This window comes from Periophthalmus magnuspinnatus, chromosome 3 (genome assembly GCF_009829125.3).
Source record: "Periophthalmus magnuspinnatus isolate fPerMag1 chromosome 3, fPerMag1.2.pri, whole genome shotgun sequence".
Classification (NCBI taxonomy): Eukaryota; Metazoa; Chordata; class Actinopteri; order Gobiiformes; family Gobiidae; genus Periophthalmus; species Periophthalmus magnuspinnatus.
Window position 1 is genome coordinate 4,411,079 of NC_047128.1, and position 23,032 is coordinate 4,434,110.

At 39.8% G+C, this 23,032-nt stretch overlaps 1 protein-coding gene across 1 annotated transcript; it reads right to left on the reverse strand.

The window, feature by feature from the left end:
- Window positions 1–11,120: 11,120 nt before the first annotated feature.
- LOC117389508 (zinc finger protein 345-like) lies at window positions 11,121–22,648 on the reverse strand. The gene is made up of 5 exons (XM_033987195.2): window positions 22,561–22,648; window positions 19,825–20,059; window positions 17,920–18,360; window positions 15,401–15,874; window positions 11,121–14,504 (listed from the first exon to the last, which is right to left on the reverse strand). The coding sequence occupies exons 2-5, from the start codon at window positions 20,050–20,052 to the stop codon at window positions 14,070–14,072; spliced, it is 1,578 nt and encodes a 525-aa protein (XP_033843086.1). The 5' UTR covers window positions 20,053–20,059; window positions 22,561–22,648; the 3' UTR covers window positions 11,121–14,069.
- Between the last annotated feature and the right edge of the window lie 384 nt (window positions 22,649–23,032).

A 23,032-nucleotide genomic window follows, 5' to 3' on the forward strand; every position in this document is an offset into this window, starting at 1 on the left:
TTCCCTAACCCTATGCCTAACCCTCACCCTACCCTAACCCTACCCTTACCCTTACCCTAACCCTTACCCTACTCTAACCCTACTCTAAATCTACCCTAACTCTTACCCTACTCTCACCTTAACTCTACCCTTACCCTACCCTAACCCTATTCCTAACCCTCACCCTACCCTAACCCTATGCCGAACACTAACCCTATCATCACTCTACCTTACCCTAACCCTAACCCTTACCCTAACTGTTGTTATGTTGCCAAATCTGTTTTTCAAATCTCTCACTTGTGTCCGCTGCTCTGAGTCTGAGTACCCTTAGCCTATCCTAAACCTATGCCTAACCCTAACCCTAACCCTAACCCTTACCCTACCTGTTGTTATGTTGCCAATCTGTTTTTTAAATCTCTCACTTGTGTCCGCTGCTCTGTGTCTGTGCTCGTTCTCGTCTCGATTCAACTCGAGTATAAGACGCATAAAAATTAGAAAGAGAAAGAACTGTCTCTTTTAAAAGATGAGATTCGGATCCAACCGGCATTCACGTAAAGGAGCCGTTCAAAGAGCTGACTCGTTCACAAATGCCACATCACTAATAGTCATGTAAATATTTTCAGTGTTGACACTATAAGTACTTTTAGTTTAGCACACTTTGGGGGTTTTTGCGCCGCTGTTTGGGTGAAAAACAGAGCAGCCACAGGACGTTTGTCAGACCGCTGTTCGGGTCCACCCTTTGTATGGTTAGTCTGCGTAAACTATTACATTTGGGGGAATAAATAGTGTGCGTCTGCTCTTGGCCTGTGTGTATGTTTTGACATGTGGCTGGTATTTCCAACTGCAAGGGCAAAAGGGCATAGTACTGTGGTATAATACTGTGGTATATATAATACTGTGGACGGGGCAGATGCTTCTCACTTCAAATCCAAACAATAATAAAAGTTTTGCACCTGGAGTCAGAGGTGAAGCTGAAGCTGGAGAGTTTCTCAAAACATGAGGCAAAACATGAGAAAAAAACATGAGACAAAACATGATACAGTTTGGCTGTTTCCAGAGAATGCAGGTTTTAAAAGTACATTTGAACTGGAATTACAACGGGAAGAAGTTAGTTCAATATTTCAAGTTGTAATGTTGTGTTGTGGTGATGTCAGTAGTAGAAGTAGTAGTAGTAGTTATAGTATTATTAATGTATGGTGACTGTTGAAGTAGTTGATTCTGAGTACTGGTAGTCCTAATGTTGTAGTACCATAGTAGTAGTATTGCTAGTAGTAGTAGTAGTAGTAGTGGTGATAGTAATAGTAGTAGTGGTAGTAGTAGTAGTAGTAGTAGTAATAGTAGTAGTAGTAGCATTAACAACAACATCTGATTACTAGTAGTTCTAATGCTGTGGTAGCGTATTAATAGTAGTAGTAGCCGCGTAGTAGTAGAGATAGTAGTAGTAGTATTTTTATTGATGTAATGTGTATAGTGATTTGTCTGCATGGAATATTAGTGTAGTAATAGTAATAGTACAAAGTGGCCCAAAAGTCTCTGACAGTTGAAAAAAATTCATAACTCTTTTGTTTCTAAATATTTTTCTTTTATTTTTTCAGAGCATTTAGAACGACTCTTTCCACATTACTCTGAGCAAATCCAGCACCGAGGAACGAACCCTCATTGTACAGTGGCACTTTGAGTCACATGGGTCAAATTCGACATTTTAATACCAGAGATGCCCCGAGCGTAAACGCCATTAAATGAATCATAAGTGTTTTTCAAAAACAGGGGGCAGTATCTCCACAGACCTGACTAGTCCTGATTTCCTCCTGTGGGTCGATCTTAAAGAAAAGGTGTTTGTGAATAAACCTCAGATGACTTAATAAACGACTTAAAACGTAATATCGAGGATCAAATAAGAGACATAAGCCAGGGAAATGATCTCAAATGTGACGCAAAGTGTGTTGGATCGGGCTGTTCAGGGCGAAAACGAAAATGGTGGACACTTAAAAAACATTCCTAGAGTTTAAGTCGTGATAAGTTCAAGTGTAAGTGAACAATTAGAACTGTATTTATTGCCAAAAATCTTAGAAGGTTCAGTTTATCTACTGCTTAAATTTGGTGAGTATAACTTAAGAATTACAGGAGCTACTGAAGATTTAAAAGTGTCAGTAGTGTAGTAGTAGTAGTAGTAGTAGTAGCAGTAATAGTATTAGTAGTAGTAGTAGTAGTAGTATCAGTTCTAATGTTGTAGTAGTATATGAATGATGATTGCTTGTATTGTTGAGGGAGTAGTAATAGTAGTAGTAGTAGTAGTAGTAGTAGTGTGTAGTGCTTGTCTTTAGGCCTGGTTGTAATAGTATTTGTATGAGTCATAACAGTAAAACTCATGACAGTATTTATAGTAATCTGTTATTTCACAATACTTTGAAACATCAGTACTTTTAATTGATAAGAGTTTTTCCTGGAACTTTCATCTGTCACCTCCTCGACCAATCAGAAGCTTGGACACGCCCCCTTTTTTCTTTTCAACGTAAACACAAATCCAAAAGTGTGTCCAGACTCCCTCTGCTCCTGTTCACATATACACACGCCCTCTACAGGCCTCTGGAGGTTACTGCAGCCTCCAGACCAGCTGTCACAGACCACAGCTGCCTCCTACATCAACCCAGGGCTTTTTACGACACCAGTCAGAACACTTTGTACCACAGTGAGAACCATTTCAGTTTGTTGTTTGTAAATTTGGTAGGAAGTGAGCAAAAAATGTGGTTTGTGGATACTGCAAAATTTTAATTGAGTTGTTGCTATAGTCCTGCAATGAAAAATACATGTTTATAGCTGTTTTGTTTGGTTTCACTTGTAAAAAAAACTGGCCTGGAGACACAATACAGTTACTTCCTGTTTTATAAATGATTGACAGATTTTATTTGAGCAGATTTAGGTTAACCCGAGGTTATTTCAAATTTGTATTAATGTTCAGATGTTAAATGTAGACCTATGTAAGTAAAAGCTGGTGTGTAGCAAAATTATGAGTGAAAAAAAGGTTTCTAGGATTTCAAAATAACAGAATTTAAGAATACAGTAGCTATTAAAAGATGTAAAGATATCTACTGGTCAAATGTTATGATATTTAATGGTTCTATATGACACAAAATTGAGTCTTGTAGCTTTAATTTACGTTATAATGTTGTTAGCAGCATCAAAAACAGAGCTGGAGTTGTGTTTTGTTTCATTCACACATGTTTGAGTAACACTTTATTATTAGTCTGTAACATCTCCAAAGCTCAAAACGCTCTGTTCCACCTTGTGATGTCATCAAGTGGTAGTTTTTAAGTTAACAGCTCCTTTTACATTTAATTCAGTCAAGATAAGTGGCAATTTCAGGACTGAAATGATCCAAATGATTCTAGAAATGAAGGTGTGTGGAGTTTAAAAACACAGTGGAGCACTTCCTGTATCATCACACAAGGTGGAACAGAGTGTTTTCAGTTTGAGAGAAGAACTCAGCCTAAATCTGCAGGTTTGTGTGTTAAACTTGTGTGAATGAAACAAAAAAACACAACTCCAGGTCTGTTTGTGACGAGGAAACGACATTAGAACAGATCAGAAGCGCTTTAATACAAAGATTTGATTAGGTGAGTAAGAAGTTAAAGTTTAAAATTCTCCTCCAAATTGCTAATGCTGTTTTAATATATATCAAAATGACACTGAGGTTAAAACAAAAGCAATGCCAAAGTATTCATAAATTTAAGTTTTAATATAAAGACATGATCAGGTCTGTACAGAGAGAGACCAGTTTAAATATAAAGTCACACTGCACTTTCACCTTATGCTTATTGTTTTACCATCGTTGGTCTGTTTTTCTTCCTGTTACAATTTGGAAATGCCTTATGGTCCTCACAGTAATTTTCTTTCCTTTTTTTGTTTTCTTTTTCAACGGAATAGGAAGCAAAGCATTGACTTTAAGCCTTAAATGAAGACAGGGGTGGGATTTAATAAGTTTTCTTCTTCCCACTCCTTATATAAGGATTAATTTGTAAAATGTACTTTAAGTGTAGCCAATACATGTGCTCAAAATAAATAAATAAAATAAAATTTAAATTACTGTAGGGATGGGATGATAAACAATAATATCGTTTATTGTGATAAAAAGGGTTGACAATAATCATTCGTGGGACATTTTATATAATCAAGATAATCGCCGTTATATCACCAAAATGTGCAGAAAAAAAATATTTATTCACAGGGGAGTCGACTGGGGGGACAAGGGGGCCCAGAATTGGAGCCTCTTCCTATTAATTTGTATTTGAGGGGGGCCCATGTGAGGCTTCTTGCTCCGGGCCCCCAAATTTCTGTCGACAGCCCTGCTCATCCAGAATATTCTCCACTAGATCCTAGTTGTTTTCACTGATAAAAGTCCAATTATATAGAAGTTGTGTAAACATGTGACTTATTTCTAACATAAAAATTATAATTATTCATATCCATAACATTTTAAAACTGTCAGCAACTTGAATAATGCTCCATTATATTAATATTTTTCCTAAATTGTGCAGCCATAGTGTTTACTACAAAACAAAACAAGTTCAAAATGCTGCTTCTTGTTCTCATTGAAATATAGGGCACTTCTATATTTGTATTTAGAGTTTTATTGGTCAGGATGTGTGTCAGTGGCTCAAACATCCATAAAAGTCCTGTATATAGAGGCCGATTGCACCATCGTCTGACCTCCTTCGATGCTAGTTTCACAGCTCCTCGCGGTTTCACCCAAATGTCATCGCTGTGTTGGACTTTCTGCCCTCAGGAATGAAGCGGAAGACGCCAAAACTGTATCTGAGCTCGTCATATTTTTATTTTCAAGTTCATCGAGTTCATTCAGACAAACTAAAACGGAAAGTGGGTTATGCGTTTGCCAACACAGACCTGGAACAATGTCTTACAATGTCTTACCCCTCCAGTCAAAAACCACTCGCTTTGACAAAGTTTACAAAGACGAATGGGTCTGAGCTGTGTCCTGTCTCCCCGATTCGAATTAGGTTTGATTGACAGGTGCATTAACCAATCAGAGAGAAGCGTGGTCCGTTTGTGCCAAAACAAACATGGCTGCCAACACGTAAAAAATAAAAAACAGATGACTGAGGCTTAAATTTCTGCAGAATAAACAATCAAATCACCACACTCGCATTTATCTCAGGTTAAATATGTTATATATTTAGTTTTGAATGAGTTTGGAGATGTTCTGCCTTAAAGAAACATTCAAATGCGATTTACGGCTGTGGTTAAACCGTTCCAAGTTAAGACAGAGTTTGGTTTTTTTTGTGCTGTGGTCCTATTCCAAAGCCACCTGGATTTAAATAGGATGTAGAAGGGCCTGGCTGCTCCGTCTGTCCCAGGGCGACTGTGGCTACAACAGGAGCTAACCCCCACGGAGTATGGAGTGAATGAGAAATGCAGCGAAAACGATGCATCTGAGTGTCCAAACGGTGCTGTACATGCATTATTTTTATTATTATAACAGTAGCGATGGTGGTAATGCCTTGAACTGAAGAAGAAGTGGAGTTAAAGAGAGACGGAACACAGTTTTTATATAGAAAGTGAATTGGAGCCAGAGTCAAAGGAGCCAGCAGCTTTAAGTTCAAAGAATACAAATTTATCAATCCGCTTTATTTCTGCGGATTTGCATTGCCGAGGGCGACGGTTGTGTAAATAGGTGTCAGATACATCAGTACGAGTCACGAGCACTTTACATCAAAATCTAATCTCTCCTTTGTGACGACCACGAGGCTCTCTGACGTAAAAAAAAAAAAAAAAAAAACATCTTCAAAATGTGACTTTATGTGGCCCGAGGTGCAATTCACGACTATGACAAAAGCAGAACCGCCGTGAAAATGTCAATTGATTCACCTCAGCAGCAGCTCGTGCACCTCCTCTGATTATGATCACAGTTTTGTTTCTTGGAATAATGTACTGTAGGGTTTAAAGGGTCCATTTTACACAGTTTTATTTATGTTTTATCTAACGTTTTAAGCGCTCAGACCTCAGCAGGAGACATTGGGATGAAGGGCATGGCCAGTTTGGAGTCTGGACACTGGAGCTGGTTAGGGGTGTGCAAAATACCCCTATAGTAATATCTATATATCATGTTGTTTAATTTAATAATGCAGTATTGATATCATGAGTTGCTTTATCTATATATATAGTTTTATATATTTTACCAAATTATTCTGTCACAGCGCTAAAATTTGTGGCTTGTTTAGAGGAAAAAAACTTGTTCACGCAATACATAATTCACTGTTTTGATGTTTGAAATAGTTTAATTTAATTTAATTTAATTTATTTGGTTTATTTAACTGGGACAGTGTACATTAATCAGAAGAACACACACTGTACATGACATACACGCTCAGAAGAACACACATTGTTAGGTACGACTCCAACCATTTTATTGCATCCAATGAGAAGTTAAAACTGTTGAGTTTTGCTAGTAAAATTTTGTGATTTACAGTATCAAAAGTTTCTTCAAATCCAAGAACAAATTTCTTATTAGTTTTGCACAGATACTGGTTTAACAAAAACTTTTAGCATCTTTTTGTGATGCTTCAGAGCCGTTAAACTGCACATGTCCCTGTGTAAATGTAAATATGGAGCTCGTATAAACTGTGATAATATTAACCAGTGTATCAGTCTGATTTGTTCTTCTAGTTAGTCACATGCACTAAACTAAATGCACTTGGTTATGTTCATTTATCTTCAGTAAACAGAAGATAAATGCCCCATTAATGTTTATTTTTTGAGACAATGGGGCTGATCATTAAGATTCACGAAAGCCTATATTTGCCTATTATTTCACTGAATCGTATTGAATCGATTTGAAATATATCATATCATATCTGTCGTCACGTCCGGGGGATAAAAGTTTGACAGTTTATCACAAACAAGGAAATGTGAATGTTGTTGACAGAGCAGGTCGTGGAGAGCTGGGTCGGAGGCTGAGGTGCAGGGTGGGTCCAAGAAGCGAGATCTGGAGATAAACGAGAAAAAACAGCTGAGTACTACGACCATAATCATTAAAACTGGACTGAGCCAAGCGGAACTGTGCCACAGAGGATACACTGACGATCTGGCGGCGTGTGTAGGATCCTCAGTCCTTTTTTACTCCCGAGGTGGAGGCTTGAAAAGACGGCACAGAAAACACAGGGACAGACTGGGATCTCGACGGTATCAAATTGAAAAAGTACTGTATCGAGGCAACATCTTAATGATCCACAGCTTTAGAGGTGGTGGACGAGAGGCCGGGATCTGGACACTGGAGGTGGTAGAGAAGAAACCAAGAGGGGGTGCTGGAGAGGAGGTGCTGTGAGCAGGGGGAGGAGTCAGTGGAGTGAGATGATGGAGGCTGAGGAGCAGGTGGATTGTGGAGTAGACGGGAGCAGAGTTAGGTTTTCCAGGCTGAATTTACGCTCGCTCTATTTGTGATTTATATTTACAGGATTCTGATCAAAGTTCTTTTATTTTTATTTATTGTTTTCAACTGTTAGGTAACAAAAAAAGAAAAAAAAACGTACAAAATGACGTCAAAGTTCATATTTAAACACGTCCAGAACAATCGATAAAATCTAACACAAGAATCACATTTCAGAACATGTTTTTTTGGACAGATCTGAACTACACGGTTAGATGTTTTTCTGCAGAATAACACTGACACTTTTTCTTCAAAATTGTCAGCGTTTCCGTTTAAATTTCGATTCATTTTGCGGCGACTCTTTCTCCCGGTGCCACAGACGTGAGGAGAACTTTCCAAAAACAACAACTCCACGTTCTCCCTTTATTTCAAACTGAGACACTGACAGATGAACGAGGAATGCACCTCTGCTAAACTTTTGCTTCGTTTCGCCCAGACTGAGCTGACTAACGCGCCCACATGTCAGCGTCATCTGTCTGTCTCCATGGAGATCGGAAAGTTTAATGCCAGTCTGTGGAACATAACAGTTATTCGTATACGCGGGTTTGTTTTGAGTGTTTGTGAGCAATAAAAACACCTGTAATAAAAAAAAAAAAAATACAAGTCAGCCTTGTTGGTAGTTTGCAGCTGATGTCAACATTCGATGGGGTTGTGATGCTAACTGAACGCACTGCTCTGTCTGAAGCTCCGTTACTCAAATTAGACTTTAATCTGAGCTCGTGTTAATAACAAACTCCTTAAAATCTGCAATTTAAATCCGTTTTGTGTTTTAAAGTGTTTGTGTCTCCATGGTAACGGCAGAACAGAACACAGACGAGAAAATTAAATAATTCACTCCAAAAGTTACGTAATGCGCAGAATACATGTTCAAATTTAAGATTCACACATGAAGAAAATGATCTTCAGAGTTGTTGTTTTTTTTTAACAGTTGGAGTTGGTTGTCTTTGTTCCATTGTAGCAGCAAAAAATATTAAATAAAATAAGATCAGAATTATGAGCTGGACAGCACAGTGTCTTTATCATGAGGTCAAATCAAAATGGCATCCTGTGTGTCGCTCTCGTGTCTCGTTTCGTGGAAATGTTCTAATTGCTTTGTAGTCATTACATAAACTGCAGTTGGTGATGTGTTGAATGTGAGGCTGTGTTCTTATCCTGTTCTTTCACATGGAGCTGAGAGAGGCCAGAGCGGAGTCAGTCGACCAACTCTGGACCCGAGGTGTAAGGAAAAAGTATTAAAGTAAACTCTACTTTTACTTCAGTACTTTTAAATGACTCTGATCTCTGTTCTAATGTTGTTTCCTCGTCACAAACAGACCTGTAGTTGTGTTTTTTTGTTTCATTCACAGATGTTTAATACACAAACCCTGCAGATTTAGGCAAAGTTCTTCTCTCAAACAGAAAACACTCTGTTCCTCCTTGTGATGTCATCATGTGGTGATACAGGAAGTGCTCCACTGTGTTTTTAAACTCCACACACCTTCATTTCCAGAATCATTTGGATCATTTCAGCCACTGGAATTGTCAATCTCTACTGAACTAAAGGTAAAAGGAGGAGGAGTTAACTTGAAAACTACCACTTGATGACATCACAAGGTGGAACAGAGCGTTTTGAATTTTGTAGATGTTACAGACTAATAATAAAGTGTTACTCAAACATGTGAATGAAACAAAACACAACTCCAGGTCTGTTTTTGATGCACTAACAACATTATAACACCACTCACAAGAATCCAGAATAAGAATAAGAATTGTGTAATATATGACCTTTAACCCTTGTGTTTGTGTAGAGTTTGCATGTTCTCTCTGTGTCTGCGTGTTCGTCTCTGGCTGCTCTGATCCATAAAACGTGTACACTGGGGTCAAACAGTAACTCTTTTAGTAAATATCCTCAAATACTGTTGAACTATTTACTGAGTCATAATGTGGATCGATACTGGTCATGTGATGCTGGTTAGACGAGTCAGATCTATAGAACGGTTCTTTTTTTTAAAGAAGCAAATCTTTATCTTTGTAATTTCTCTGTGTTTTGGGTATTGGATGCTTTTTAGACAAGTTACAGGAGAAATGCTGTGGCAGGTTACAGCGAGAATGTTCATTTCCCCCTGTCGTCCCTGAGCAGGTACAGGAAATACTATAAATACTATGATGTATATAGGTAAATTGACATATCGCTAAAGTAAATATAGACGAGGAAAATTCAGATCCAGTAAAAGAGCGGAGAGTCCCATCACGTGGACTCTAGACTGGACCCTGGATTCTCTGCTCGAGTCACACTCACAGTCACACTTGTCTCTCGTCTCTAAACGCCTGTCAAAATAAATAACTGTGCAAAAGTCTGACTTCGACACTTTGAGTCATGTGTCGCTCACAACTGTGTCTGCTCCACAATGAACAGACGAGAGATTTAAAGATAAAGAGGAGGATTTTACTTCTATGTGGTATTAAAGAGGGGTAGTTTACTTACGCTCTATCGACTCTGGCTCCAATTCACTGTAAAAACTGTGTCCTCTCTGTACCTGCTGCTGTCAGACTCGTCATTTTGGTCTTAAATGTTCGTATTAACCCGCTCTACATGATCCTGATTTTTTGGAGTTTATTTTTTACGTTTTTTTTTTTTTTTTTTTTTTTTTTTTTTTGAGGTGTTTTTTTTTTTGTTATTTTTATTTTAGTTTTTTTTTTTTATTTTTTTTTTTTTTTTTATAATTTTCTTTATTTTTAGTTGTTTTTTTCAGTTATTTTGAGGTTTTGGGTTTTTTCCTCTTATTTTGAGAGGTTTTTTTTTTTTTAAGTTATATTATAATTTTTTTTTTGTTATTTTGAGTTTTTTTAAATTTTCTTTATTTTTTTAGTTATTTAGATTTTGTTTGTTTGTTTGTTTTTAGTTATTTTGAGGTTTTGTTTTTTGTTATTTTGACTTTATTTTTTGTGTTTTTTTATTTTGTCCCCTCTCTCTGTAACTGCTGCTGCCAGACTCGTCAGTTTGGTCTTAAATGTTCGTGTTAATCCGCTCTACATGATCCTGGGGTTTTTATTTCACTATTTTGCTCATAAATCAAGATCTGAACATTAATAACAGACAGATCAGGTGTCTTCTTTCCCTGAGGTCACTCCTGCTAATGTTAGCAACAGGTTTGATTGACAGCGTTGCTAAGCGCCCACTCCCTGCTAAACCCTGGCTCCGGATTGGCTCTTTGGTTGCTATGATACTGTCACTCAGCTCCAAATCCGCCTCTATTTAAAAAAAAAAAAATCTAAAATAGAGCACGGACTTAACCCCATATTAACATAATACTTGTCTATGAATAATGAGCAGACGTCAGACTTCTGAGAAAACCCTGGACAAACTGGAGACAAACAAAGGCTTCTGTCCCGAGACTCTATAAATACAAGAACAATGCAGATGTTACCGGGTCATTAAAGCTCTTCTCTGAATAAATGAGTGAAGGAGGGACTTCAGAGTAAGAGCTGTGACATAAAAACTACTGGAACTTGTGAAACGATATTAAATCAAAGTCATGTGAAAGGCCAAATGACTCAGTTTCAATAAGTTTATACCTACAGACATTAGTATCTGAGGATTGATTTTTATTTATTTCCAGTTTAAAGAGGGTGTTTTTAAAAAAAAAAAAAAAAAAAGAACTCCTCTTTAATACTCCATAGTTTAAAAAAAACATAATTCTCAAACACAGTAAACTGTTTTATCTCTAAACATTTATTGAATCACCACAGAAACAAGTCCACCACCAATATTTAGTTCTACATGTCTGGTTTATGTCCAGCAGGGGGTGCAGTAGCAGAAAACATCATCAAGTATGAGAGCTGTCAAAATACTATTATTCAAGTAGAAGTACAAAGTATTTGGTCCTTCAAATTACTTCAGGCCCAGTCCCATTTCTCATGTGAAAAAAGTGAAAAAAAAAAAAATAGAAAAAATAAAATTAAAAAAATAAAATTGAAAAAATAAAATTAAAAGATTTTGAAAAAATAAAATTAAAAAATTGAATAAAATAAATGGAATCTGAAGAAGCACAAATGTTGAAATCATTTAAAGTGGTTTTAAATGATGTGTGACTTTTAGAATTTCTCATAATAAAAAGAGGAGCCAAACTTAGGGATTCACTGAGCCGTTACTGGTATCGGATATCGGCTTCCAGATATCAGTGCAGTCGATATCTGGTTGGACAAATCGATGTAAAAAAAACAGTAAAAGTACAGATACCAGAACAAAAAAAAAAAAAAAAAAAACGTAAAAAAGTATCACATGAAAAAGTACTTGTTTAAAAATGTACTTAAAGATTAAAAAGTAGACATATTTTGTGCAGATTTTGAGTCTTATAACGATTCAAATGTGGTGATTTTTGCTGAATTTTGTTCAACTGGATCAATCTTTTTATTCCAGCTGAATCAGACGGTTTACAGATTATACTCGGCCTAAAACGTCTCAATGAAAGTCGTTCTGTCGTTACTTGAGAAATAAATAAGTTACATAACACGTTTGGACCAGTTTTGTCTTGTTTTATTTTAGTTTAAAGAAAATAAATACTGTTTTCAGTCTCTGCTCTGGTATCCGTTTACTCCAGTAAGAGTACTGCTACACCGTCAAAATAGAAGTACTACTCAAATAGAATTAAATGTATCAAGTCTGAAAACTGCAAAATACAGTTTAATTAAAATGTTACTAAGGTAAATTTAACAGAAAACTGAATTCTGTTGTCTGGACTACAGTTTTCAGGGGAAATCACTGCCTTATATCTGTCTGAAGGGAGGAGCTATCGACACTAAAACTTTGCCTTGAATGTTCCACAGTGTGACATTAAACCTATCTCCATGGAGACGAGCAGGCAGCGTCATCAGGTCACATTACAGGTCTAATCTGCGCAGTCGAGTCAAGTTTATTTATAAAGCACATTTATAAAACATCCACAGGCAAAATCGAGACGTTTAATGTCACACTGTGGAACATTTTGGGAAAATCAATGACATATGTACTGCTTGGGATCCAGATTACACACTTAGAAACTTTACAAATATGTGAGTCTGGTCAGAGGTGAAGTTCAGATGGGCATCATTAATAATTTGAATGATAAGAATTTATAAACTATTTAAAATCAACTAGTTCTGTTTTTAAAGGTCCATATTCCTCTATTCTCTGGTCTCTGTTCTAATGTTGTTTCCTCGTCACAAACAGACCTGAGTTGTGTTTTTGTGTTAAACATGTAAATGAAAAAATATAAAACACTCTGTTCCACCTTGTGATGTCATCATGTGGTGATACAAGAAGTGCTCCACTGTTTTTAAACTCCACACACCTTCATTTCTAGAATCATTTGGATCATTTTAGCTCTGGAGTTTCTGATCTTCTACTGAACTAAAGGTAAAAGGAGCTGTTAACTTGAAAACTACCATTTCATGACATCACGAGGTGGAACAGACTAGACTAATTATAATAAAGGGTTACGCAGGTTACACCGCGTAATGTCACCAAAATCAGAAAAATCTTGTCTAAAAGTGACGCTGAAAAACATATCTGTGCATTTGTTACATTAAGGCTAGATTACTGTAATTCCTCACTCGCTGCATGCTCTAAAAACTCTACAAAAACCTTTCATCTAGTTCAAAATGCAGCAGCCAGACTCTTAACAGGAACTAAGAGAAGAGAACACATCACCCAAGAGCGGGAGTGTCTTCACTGGCTTCTGTAAAGTTTAAATTCAAAGTTCTCCTCCTGACATTAAATCTAAGACCAGACTTAATACGTTCCTCTTTGAATAAGCTCATGGTCAGGACAGTGAGGAGCAGAAATAAAACCTGCAGTTTTAGTTGAGCTGCTTAGGGAGAGCTTGCAGGGGGAAGTATGGTGACCTGAGACTATCCTGTTTCCTCCTGTTTTCCCTCAAACAGCTTCACTCTTCAGTTCACCTGGAGTTCGTTCATTGCTCTTCACATGGTGTTCCCTGTTTCAGATGCCCTCCCGCGATGACTGGACCCTAGATGCTCCTCCTGTGCCCTGATCCTGTTCTGTGGACCTGGACCCTCTCTTCCCTCGTCTGGCTGGATGACCCGGTGCCTGGCTGGGGTGGCTCTCATCCTGTGGTGGGTCGGCCCCTCTCTGTCTCTTAGTTGAGTGGCTCTGGCTCTACAGACTTGAACTCTTTCTGTAAACGGATGCACATTAGTCCTGGACACATCTGCAGCCTGTCTGTCCAGGGGAGTGGATCTGTCCTTCACTGTGGTTCTCCTCCAGGTTTGTCTTTTTTCTTGCTGAGAAGCAGGGTCTAAGGACAGGGGGTGCTCTGGGACACTTCTCCATTTGTTTGTTTTCCGTTGATTACTTTTCTTGTCTGCTTCTGTTTCATCGTTGATTTTCTAAGTTTCTGTTAGTTAAATCATTTCTCACGTTCAGCCGTAAGAGGAAACTGCTGCTGTGATTTTGGGCTTTACTAAAATAAACTGAACTGAACTCAAACATGTGTGAAACAAAACACAACTCCAGGTCTGTTTTTGATGCAGTAACAGTATTATAACATAACTTAAATCTCACATGAGTCGATTTTATGTAATGTAAGACCTTTAAACCAAAAAAACAGGTACAGCGCTTTTAACCCCACCTCTGTTTACATCACAACCAAATGTAACACTACTGAATATATTACTTTTGCACTTTCGTTTTGCCCTGCGCAGGTTTACCTATCGGATTACATCGTTTAACATGGCTGACGTAACTGTTCCGCGTCCAGAACACTCGGTCGCAGGTCTCGCACGGGCGCATCACTTCCTTCGTGTGCAGGTTGCTGTGGTCTTGATAAACTCGTATGTTTTTAAAAACCTTTCCGCACTGGTCACACTTGTGTTTGTGCTCGGTGTGGGTGAGCGCGTGCTGCTTGAGGAGGCTGGGGGACAGGTAGACTCGGGGACAGTCCTTACACTGGTGGACCCGCCTCCCCGTGTGAACGCGCAGGTGCAGTTTCAGTTTCAGAAAGGCAGAAAATGTCTTCCCACATTTGACACATGCAAAAAGTTTAGCGTCAGTAGCAGGTTTTGTCTCGTTGTCCGCAGCGGCGCCCCCGTCTGACGTGGAATTCATCTGGAAATAAACAAAACAGTGATGTCAGATGTCATCCACAGCATTCAGCTCCAGTCAAAGGAAACGCATCAAGGCTAGCAGTTATAGTGGCGGATTTGGAGCCGAATTACATATTAGGAACTTTGGCTACAAGTATCATAGCAACCAATTTGGAACTGTTGAAGGTAACGCCCCTTCCTGCTCACACCACTGGTTTAGCAGGGAGCAGGCACTTAGCAACACTGTCAATCAAACCTGCTAACAGGAGTGAACTCGAGGAAAGAAGACGCCTGATTTGTCTTATTAATGTTCATATCTTGATTTACAGACACAACAGTGAAATAAAAACCCCAGGATCATGTAGAGCGGGTTAATACGAACATTTAAGACCAAAATGACGAGTCTGACAGCAGCAGGTACAGAGAGAGGACAGTTTTTCAATATACAGTTGTCCCTCACTATAACTCGGTTCACCTTTCTTGGTCTCAGTGTTTCATGTTTTTTTAGTGCAATTTTACATGCTTTTTTACATCATATGAACATGCATTGTGTTCTGCGTCCTGATTGGCTAAGGGACTATAGACCATTTTGTTGTGCGTCCTGATTGGCTGTTGGACTGTAGACCATTGTGTTGTGCGTCATGATTGGCTGTTGGACTGTAGACCATTGTCCATCAGTCTCCTCCGTGCCGTGTCTCCTGTACAGTACAGAATGTGTTCAGACAAATTTACATAAATGTTGGATTGCAGTGTGACTCTGAAGTGCTGTACGTTTGCAATTTGTTTTCTCCCCGACAAAACCCACAATGTCGATGAAACGTTCTGAACCGACAAATCGCCTATGAAGGTTTGAACTTTGAGTTTTACAGTGCTTAAGACTGAGCTCATTTAAGAAAACATGCTCATCTCTTTCTTTACCTCAGTTGTTGTGATGAGGTTGCTTGTGTGCCGCAGCATGTGATTCCTAAGCCCCGAGTCGGACCTGTAGACTTTGCCGCAGACCGCACACACGCAGCTCTCCTCCGGTTTGGCGTGGACGAACCTCCGATGGTTAGACCGCGTCTGTGGAGTGGAGAAGCCTTTCCCGCACAGCTCGCAGACGTACGGCCGGTCTCCAGAATGTGAGTTTTGGTGGGATTTCAGAAGGTAACTTAAGCGAAAGCACTTGCCGCACTCCTCACATTTGAACGGCTTCTCTCCGGTGTGGAGTCGCTCGTGGCGGATCATGTGGGATGGTTTGAGGAACACTTTTCCACAGAATTTGCAGATATTCGGTTTTCGGTGAATGCGATCGTGGACTCGGAGTTTTTTCGGATCGGTAAATTCTTTGCCGCATTTGTGACAGGTGAGGTCAGTCTCCTCCTCTTTCTTAACCAATGCTGCCGTCTTTTCCTGCAGAAAAAAAAGAGACAAGTCAAGACCTTTAATTAATACAATTGCACAGTCAGAAGAGTTGTGTCCTCAGCAAAGAACTTAGCAAAGTATTTCAGACCTCCACAAGGCTCAAGATTATAGGATTAAAGGTCCTATATCACATAAAACTGACACTTGTAGCTTTAATCCATGTTAGAATGTTGTTAGCGCATCAAAAACAGCCCTAAGTTGTGTTTTGTTTCATTCACACATGTTTGAGTCACACTTTATTATTAGTCTGTAACATCTCCAAAGCTCAAAATGCTCTGTTCCACCTTGTGATGTCATCAAGTGGTAGTTTTCAAGTGAACAGCTCCTTTTACCTTTAATTCAGTTGAGATAAGTCGCAATTCCAGGGCTGAAATTATGCAAATGATTCTATAAATGAAGGTGTGTGGAGTTTAAAAACACAGTGGAGCACTTCCTGTATCACCACATAATGACATCACAAGGTGGAACAGAGTGTTTTCAGTTTGAGAGAAGAACTCAGACTAAATCTGCAAGGTTTGTGTGTTAAACATGTGTGAATGAAACAAAACACAACTCCAGGTCTGTTTGTGACGAGGAAACAACATTAGAACTGGACATAAAGTAATATGAGCCCTTTAAGTAACTTCATCCCAACTCTCAGTAAAAGTCTGTGGTGAACATGCTCAAAATAGGGTTGTCAAAAGTATCAAAAATCAGATACTAATCAATACTAAAACTAGTATTGAAACTAGATACTTATGTGAGCAGGTACCGATACTAAAAAGTCACATTCACAGAACAGAAATGACTCTTTCCTGAATCTATTTATAATGATGTCTCTTTGTACGACACACAGACGAGTATACACCATTGACCACTATGAACCTACTCCTTTCTCTTTCCTTTCATCCCCTTCTCTTTTCTCTCCCTACATTCCTTTTGCCCTCTTTCTTTCCTCCCCCTCTCCTCATCTTCCCTCTATTCCTCCTCTTCCCTCTCCTCCTCCCTCCTGATTGTTTCACCTCCTTCCTCTCCCACTAATCCTCCCATTTGTCTCTCCTCCTCTCTCTTCTCATTCTCTCTCCCTCTCCTCCTTCTCTTCTCATTCTCTCTCTCAACCTCTTTCTCCCCTCTGCTTTTATCTTTTACCTTCTCTCCCTCGTCTGTCTCTGTTCTCTTTCTCTTCTTTGCCCCCTGCTCTCCTCTGTCCCTGTCTTCCTCTCTTTTCTCTCCTTACATTCCACTGAGCACCGTCCTCTCTTCTTTCTCTTTCCTTTCATCCCCTCCTCTTTCTCTTTTCTCTCCATTTACCCTCTTTCTTTCCTCCCCCTCTCCTCATCTTCCCTCTATTCCTCCTCTTCCCTTCTCCTGATTGTTTCACCTCCTTCTTCTCCCACTAATCCTCCCATTTGTCTCTCCTCCTCTCTCTTCTCATTCTCTCCCTCTCCTCCTTTTCTCCTCATTCTCTCTCTCTCTCCCTCTTTCTCCTCCTCTCTTCTTTCTTTCCTCTGGTTTTATCCTTTATCTTCTCTCCCTCGTCTGTCTCTGTTCTCTTTCTCTTCTTTGCCCCCTGCCCTCCTCTGTCCCTCTCTCTCTTTTCTCTCCTTACATTCCACTGAGCACTGTCCTCTCTTCTTCCTTTCGTTTCATCCCCTCCTCTCTTTCTCTTTTCTCTCCCTTTACCCTCTTTCTTTCCTCCCTCTCTCCTCATCTTCCCTCTTCCTCCCTTCTGTCTTTCTCCTGATTGCTTCACCTTCTTCCTCTCCCACTAATCCATTTGTCTCTCCTCCTCACTCTTCCTTCTCTCTTCTCATTCTCTCACACTCCCCCTTCTCTCTCCCTCACCTCCTTCTCTCTCTCTCCTCCTCTATTTCTTTCCTCTGCTTTTATCTTTTACCTTCTCTCCCTCATCTGTCTCTGTTCTCTTTCTCTTCTTTGCCCCCTGCTCTCCTCTGTCCTTCTCTTCCTCTCTCTCTCTTTTACCGTTGTCTAGTATCAAAATCAAGTTTGAAATTCCAGTATCATGACACCTCCATTGTTGTTCATGTTCTTACTTTCAAAGCCTCCAGTTGTTGGTGTTTCTTTAAGGCTGTTTTACTTTTGTACGTCTTGCCGCAGTTTTGACACACGTTGGGCCTGGCGTCTGTGTGTACGATCTGATGGACTCTGAGGTTGGAGGCGTGCGTGAACGTGCTCCCGCAGGTGTCGCAGGTGTACGGCTTCTCGCCCGTGTGCACCCGCTCGTGTTCCCGGAGCTTAAACTTGGCGAGAAACAGCTTCCCGCAAAAGGTACAAGAGTGTATCTTCCTCCCGGTGTGAAGGCGCTGGTGTATCTGCAGGTTTGTGATGGAAGACAACGCCTCTCCACAGGTTTCACAGGTGAACGCCGCCCCCTGGGGTTCATCTGAAGTACTGCTGCCCGGAGTGAAGGAGGAGATGGGAGTCAGGCAGTCCTCCTCTTTCACGATGACGTTGAACAGTTTGGATTTGTCATCCTGGAAAGAAAAGAGGGAAAAAGAAGTTGATGCAGTGAAAGAAAGAAACCAGAAACAAAAACTTTAGTGAAATATAAAATGAAGGAAATTTGAAAATGGATGTGGCAACGTTACTCAAGTAAAAGTATCACATGAAAAAATAAAAGTACCTCTTAGAGTAAGTGCTGTTAAAGTCTAAAATGTAGTGATACTGATTAAAAATGACACATATTTTGGTCACAGTCATCAGTTTTTTAACATTTCTTTTGAATTTTGTTTATTTATTTTTGTTTTGCTCAAAGCCGAAGCTTGACCTCGAAAACTTTACTCAGGATGTAGGATGAAAGTATAATTTACTTTTCAGTCTTGTTCAAAAATGTAGTGGAGAAGAAAGTACAGATACTGCTCTCAAATGTACTCAAGTAAAAGTAAAAAGTATCCACTGTAAAATTTTGTAAAGTAGAGATACCTGAGGACTACTAGTTTAAAATATTGTTTTAAAAATCCTGGATAGTTTTCCCTAGTTTGATCATTTTGGTCAAAGATTATCATTTTACTCCACACTCGGTGGTGGTTAAATACTATCACAGGATTATAATATGCAGTAGCTTGAATGCTGGCTAACAATCACTGCAGGGTGTCAGGTCAGGATAGTAATGAAATATGTTCAGGTGAGTTGGAAGAATGAGGGAATCCACGTTCCTTTATTGTCCTTACTTGGGGTGTGGGTATGTGTGTATGTGTGTTTTCTACAAGGGAAAGAATAAACAAATACAAACAATATATTAATTATAAATCAAAATGGTGGTTACACAAGTGACCGCATGGTTATTTACATAATGTGAATAAAAAGAAGTTAATAAAGTGGCCGATAGGAGGTCAGTCTAGTCATGAGGCTAGCGTGTAAAAAAACTAAAGCTAAACACTGTCAAATTATAACAATAAGTTATAACATAATATCACAAAAAGTAGACATAAGAACAGTTATGTCTAAGGGACGCACAGTATAATTCAAATATTAAGTCAGTCCATGACAGAGCAGATGCAGGTAACGTTGTGGATCCATGTCCTTTAAGTGTCTGCGGCGCATTTGGTGTGCACTCACTCCCCTCTAGTGGTGCACCAAGGGACAACAAGGAACAAGGAACAACAACTGAACTAAACCAATAATATAAACAGACCTAAATGGGCTCACTGAATAGTCTTCTATACAGCTGTTCTGGGACAGACTGACAGACACGAGGCTGCCAATCTGCACCATCAGCCCCTCCAACCACCACCCGCACATTCACACTAGGCAATCAAGTGGGTGAAGTGTTTTTTGTGTATGGACACAACAACAGTTCCCATTAGAGCCACTGCTGCCCCCCTGTAGCACGTGATGTTCCCTGCGGTCTCCCATTCCAGCACTAATCAGGTCCAGCCCTGTTAAGTCTCTGATATGTGACACTGACGAGCAGATATGACCAGTTTTTTGGTACTAACCTCAATCACAGTTTGCACTTGTCTGGACTTCTTATTCTTGAAGTGGACGTTGTGATGATTCCGAACTTTAGCTGGACTCGGGAACAGCTTTCCGCAGTATTCACAGGCGTGCAGCTTCCTCCCGGAGTGAAGCAGTCGATGGGATTTTAGGGACAGGCCATCCAAGAACACCTCTCCACATGTCTCACAGTTGAATGGGAGGGAGGTTATGGTCTGTTTTTTGCTCATATTTGACCTAGAATAGAACATATGTAAAAATTTGTTAAATCAGTCTGAATTTGGTGAGTTCAAAATGATTTTAACATGGAAAAATGAGACATAACTTGTAGGGGTGTAGTCGACTAAAGAGATTCTTGGTTGACTAAACGCTTGATTAAAATGGGGCGTAGCAAAATTTTTCCAAAACGATTAAATAGTTTTATGATCTGACATGTATCTGACCCAAACTGCACTCACAAGACTCCAACTGCAGCGGCGTTCAAGCAAAACAACTATTAGCAGAAAAGTAATCAAATTCTTGGAAAAAGGCAGCTCAAACTTAGGATTCACTCCCATAATAATAATAATAATAATAATACATAACACTAGAGATAGGCCGATATATATGGCTGATATTTGCACTTTTTAGCAAATTGGCTATCCGCCTTAAATCTCCAGGACATGCCGATATTTTGTTTTGGCCGATCCGCTGCCTAAAGAGAACACATAAAGCTTTATTTGAACACTTTAGGGCAAAGAGATAACAGTACAAAACATGACGACACAACTCTCTGAAAAGTTTATGGTAAAAAAGAGCTATGGTGAGTTTGTAGTAAATTTAAAATTACAGAATAAATGTAATCAAAATCAGCCCTACATATTGTCTCAAAATATTGGCAGAGTTTAAGAATCATCAGTTTCTCTGGATTCTAAACAATCGGTATCGGCATCGACCATGAAAAAAACCCATATCGGTCGATCTGTACATGACAATTGTAAAGCTCCTTTCATGACTCAAAGATGCTTCACACAGTTCAAGACAAAACACAAAATAAAGAAACAGATGCAGGAGATGCAGTTATCTGAAGGCAGTTTTGAACAGGTGAGTTTTCAGGTGTGTTTTGAACATGGTGAGTGTGGATGAGACTGATGTGTTTGGACAGGGAGGTCCAGAAGGTGGGGACAGCAACGGAGAAGCCCCTGCCCCTTTCCTAGGTCTTATGTTTTATGTTTAGTCCTGATGGAGGGAGACAGGACATTGGCTGAACTGAATCATGTATTTTGGGCATGTCCCACTGGGGTGAGGCCCCGGGGAAGACCCAGGACACACTAGAGGGACTATGTCTCTCGGCTGGCCTGGGAACACTTTGGGGTCCCGCTGGAGGACGTGTCTGGTGTGAGGGAAGTCTGGGAGTCCCTGCTTAGACTGCTGCCTCCATGACCCGACCCCGGATAAGAGGAAGAAAATGGAAGGATAAATCTTTTTCTTTCTAGTTTTCATGCATTTTTATGATTAAATCAATGCAAGAATCAGCTGAGAAGCAGAAGAGGAGAGGGGGAGAGAGGGGGAGAGAGAGAGGGGAGGAGGAAAGAGGGTGAGCAAGGGGCTAGAGATAGGGGGGAGGAGGAGGGAGAGAAGGAGAGAGGGTTAGAGAGTGGGTTAGAGAGAGGGAGGGAGGGAGAGAGGAGGAAAGAGGGTTAGAGAGAGGGAGAGGAAGAGGGAGGGGGTTAGAGAGGGAGGGAGTGAGGGGGAGGAAGAGAGAGGGTTAAAGAGAGAATGGGGAGAGGACAGGAGGCGAGAGTTAGAACGGGAGGGAGAGAGGGGAGGAGGAAGGAGAGGAGGAGAGATGATTAGAGGTAGAGAGTGGGGGGGGGAGGGTTAGAGTGAGGAGAGAAGGAGAGAGGGTTAGCGTGAGGAAGGGAGAGAGGGCAAAAGAGAATCGGGGGTGGAACAGGGAGAGGAGGAGAGATGCTTGGAGAGGGAAAGAGAGGGGGGAGGAGGAGAGAGGATTAGAGTGAGGGAGAGAGAGAAGTGGGAGGAAGAAGGAGAGGAGAAGGTTAGAGAGAGAGAGTGAGGGAGAGAGGGGAAAGAGTAGGGGGAAAAGGGAGAGAGAGGGGAGGATGGATGATGAACACCAATCAGAGCTTTGTGCACACAAAAAACAACATATTTAGCATCTTAACAACAGTCAGTTTTAAAATGAGACATTAGGTTAAACACTCTCCCACTCTCAGTTTGAACCATTTTAAACAGATCTGAGGCTTGGCTGTTTCTCTCTGTGATTGGTTTGTAGATAAAATGAGTTCCTACATTGGCTTCTGTCATATAAATAAACATAAAAACAGCCAGTCTTTTGAACGGCTCTGGAATGAACTGATCCCAAAGATTCGGATCCCATGAAAGAACCGAAAAGCCTTTATAAACAGACTGAGCTTTAGATGTGCAGTTTTTAACAGGAAATCAATGGATCAACAATGACCTGATGTTTACTCTCTGGACACAATGAAAACGTCTGCTTAAGGAGGGAAAACGTGGATTTAAACGGTCAGCTTATTTCATACAAGTTTGAGCAAAATATTCAAGCACAGATTTGAAAAAAATGAAGCAAATTCAGGAGGAGCTGAAGCTGCACCAGCGCTAAAGAGGTGAACACAAACACATCTCTGTAAGTGTGCTGTTCCGTTATCACACAAACATTAACTTTCATGAGCAAAAAGAGGAGATTTAACAGAAACAAACGGACAGAAAACACTGACCTGAGCGCGCTTTTCAGACGATATTACGGAACATGTTTAGGACTAGCAACAAATCGGCCTCTGCCCGGATCATTCCCAGTGTGACACCGCCATCTGCAGGAGCGGCGGGGAACTGCGTCCTTCTCTGCTGCTTCTTTTTACAGCGTCACCTACTGTTCCGGAGTGTGGTTAACAGTAACAGTGCACTCAAAACAATGATGGAAATTACAGTGTGTCTCTCTCTCTCTCTAAAACTTTTAAATCAGGAAAGAAATTAAGATAATAATATAATAATAGACTCAGACTTGAACTTTAACAGCCACATCAAATCAAATAACATCTGCAGCTTTTTACCATCTGAAAACACTGCAAATATATGATTGAAAGGGTTTTATTCTGCCTCTTCTCTTTTAATGTAATTTTTATGATGATTATTTATGATTATTTAAGTTTTGTATTATTTTAATGACTTATTTTGTGTACAAACTGTACA

Excerpts from the sequence above, each read along its gene's own strand:
- LOC117389508 (XM_033987195.2), bottom strand. The coding sequence starts at position 20,052 with ATGAGCAAAAAACAGACCATAACCTCCCTCCCATTCAACTGTGAGACA. Across the intron at positions 15,875-17,919 it reads AACAACTGGAGGCTTTGAAA|GAAAAGACGGCAGCATTGGT; the intron begins GTAAGAACATGA and ends TTTTTTCTGCAG. Across the intron at positions 14,505-15,400 it reads ACCTCATCACAACAACTGAG|ATGAATTCCACGTCAGACGG; the intron begins GTAAAGAAAGAG and ends GTTTATTTCCAG.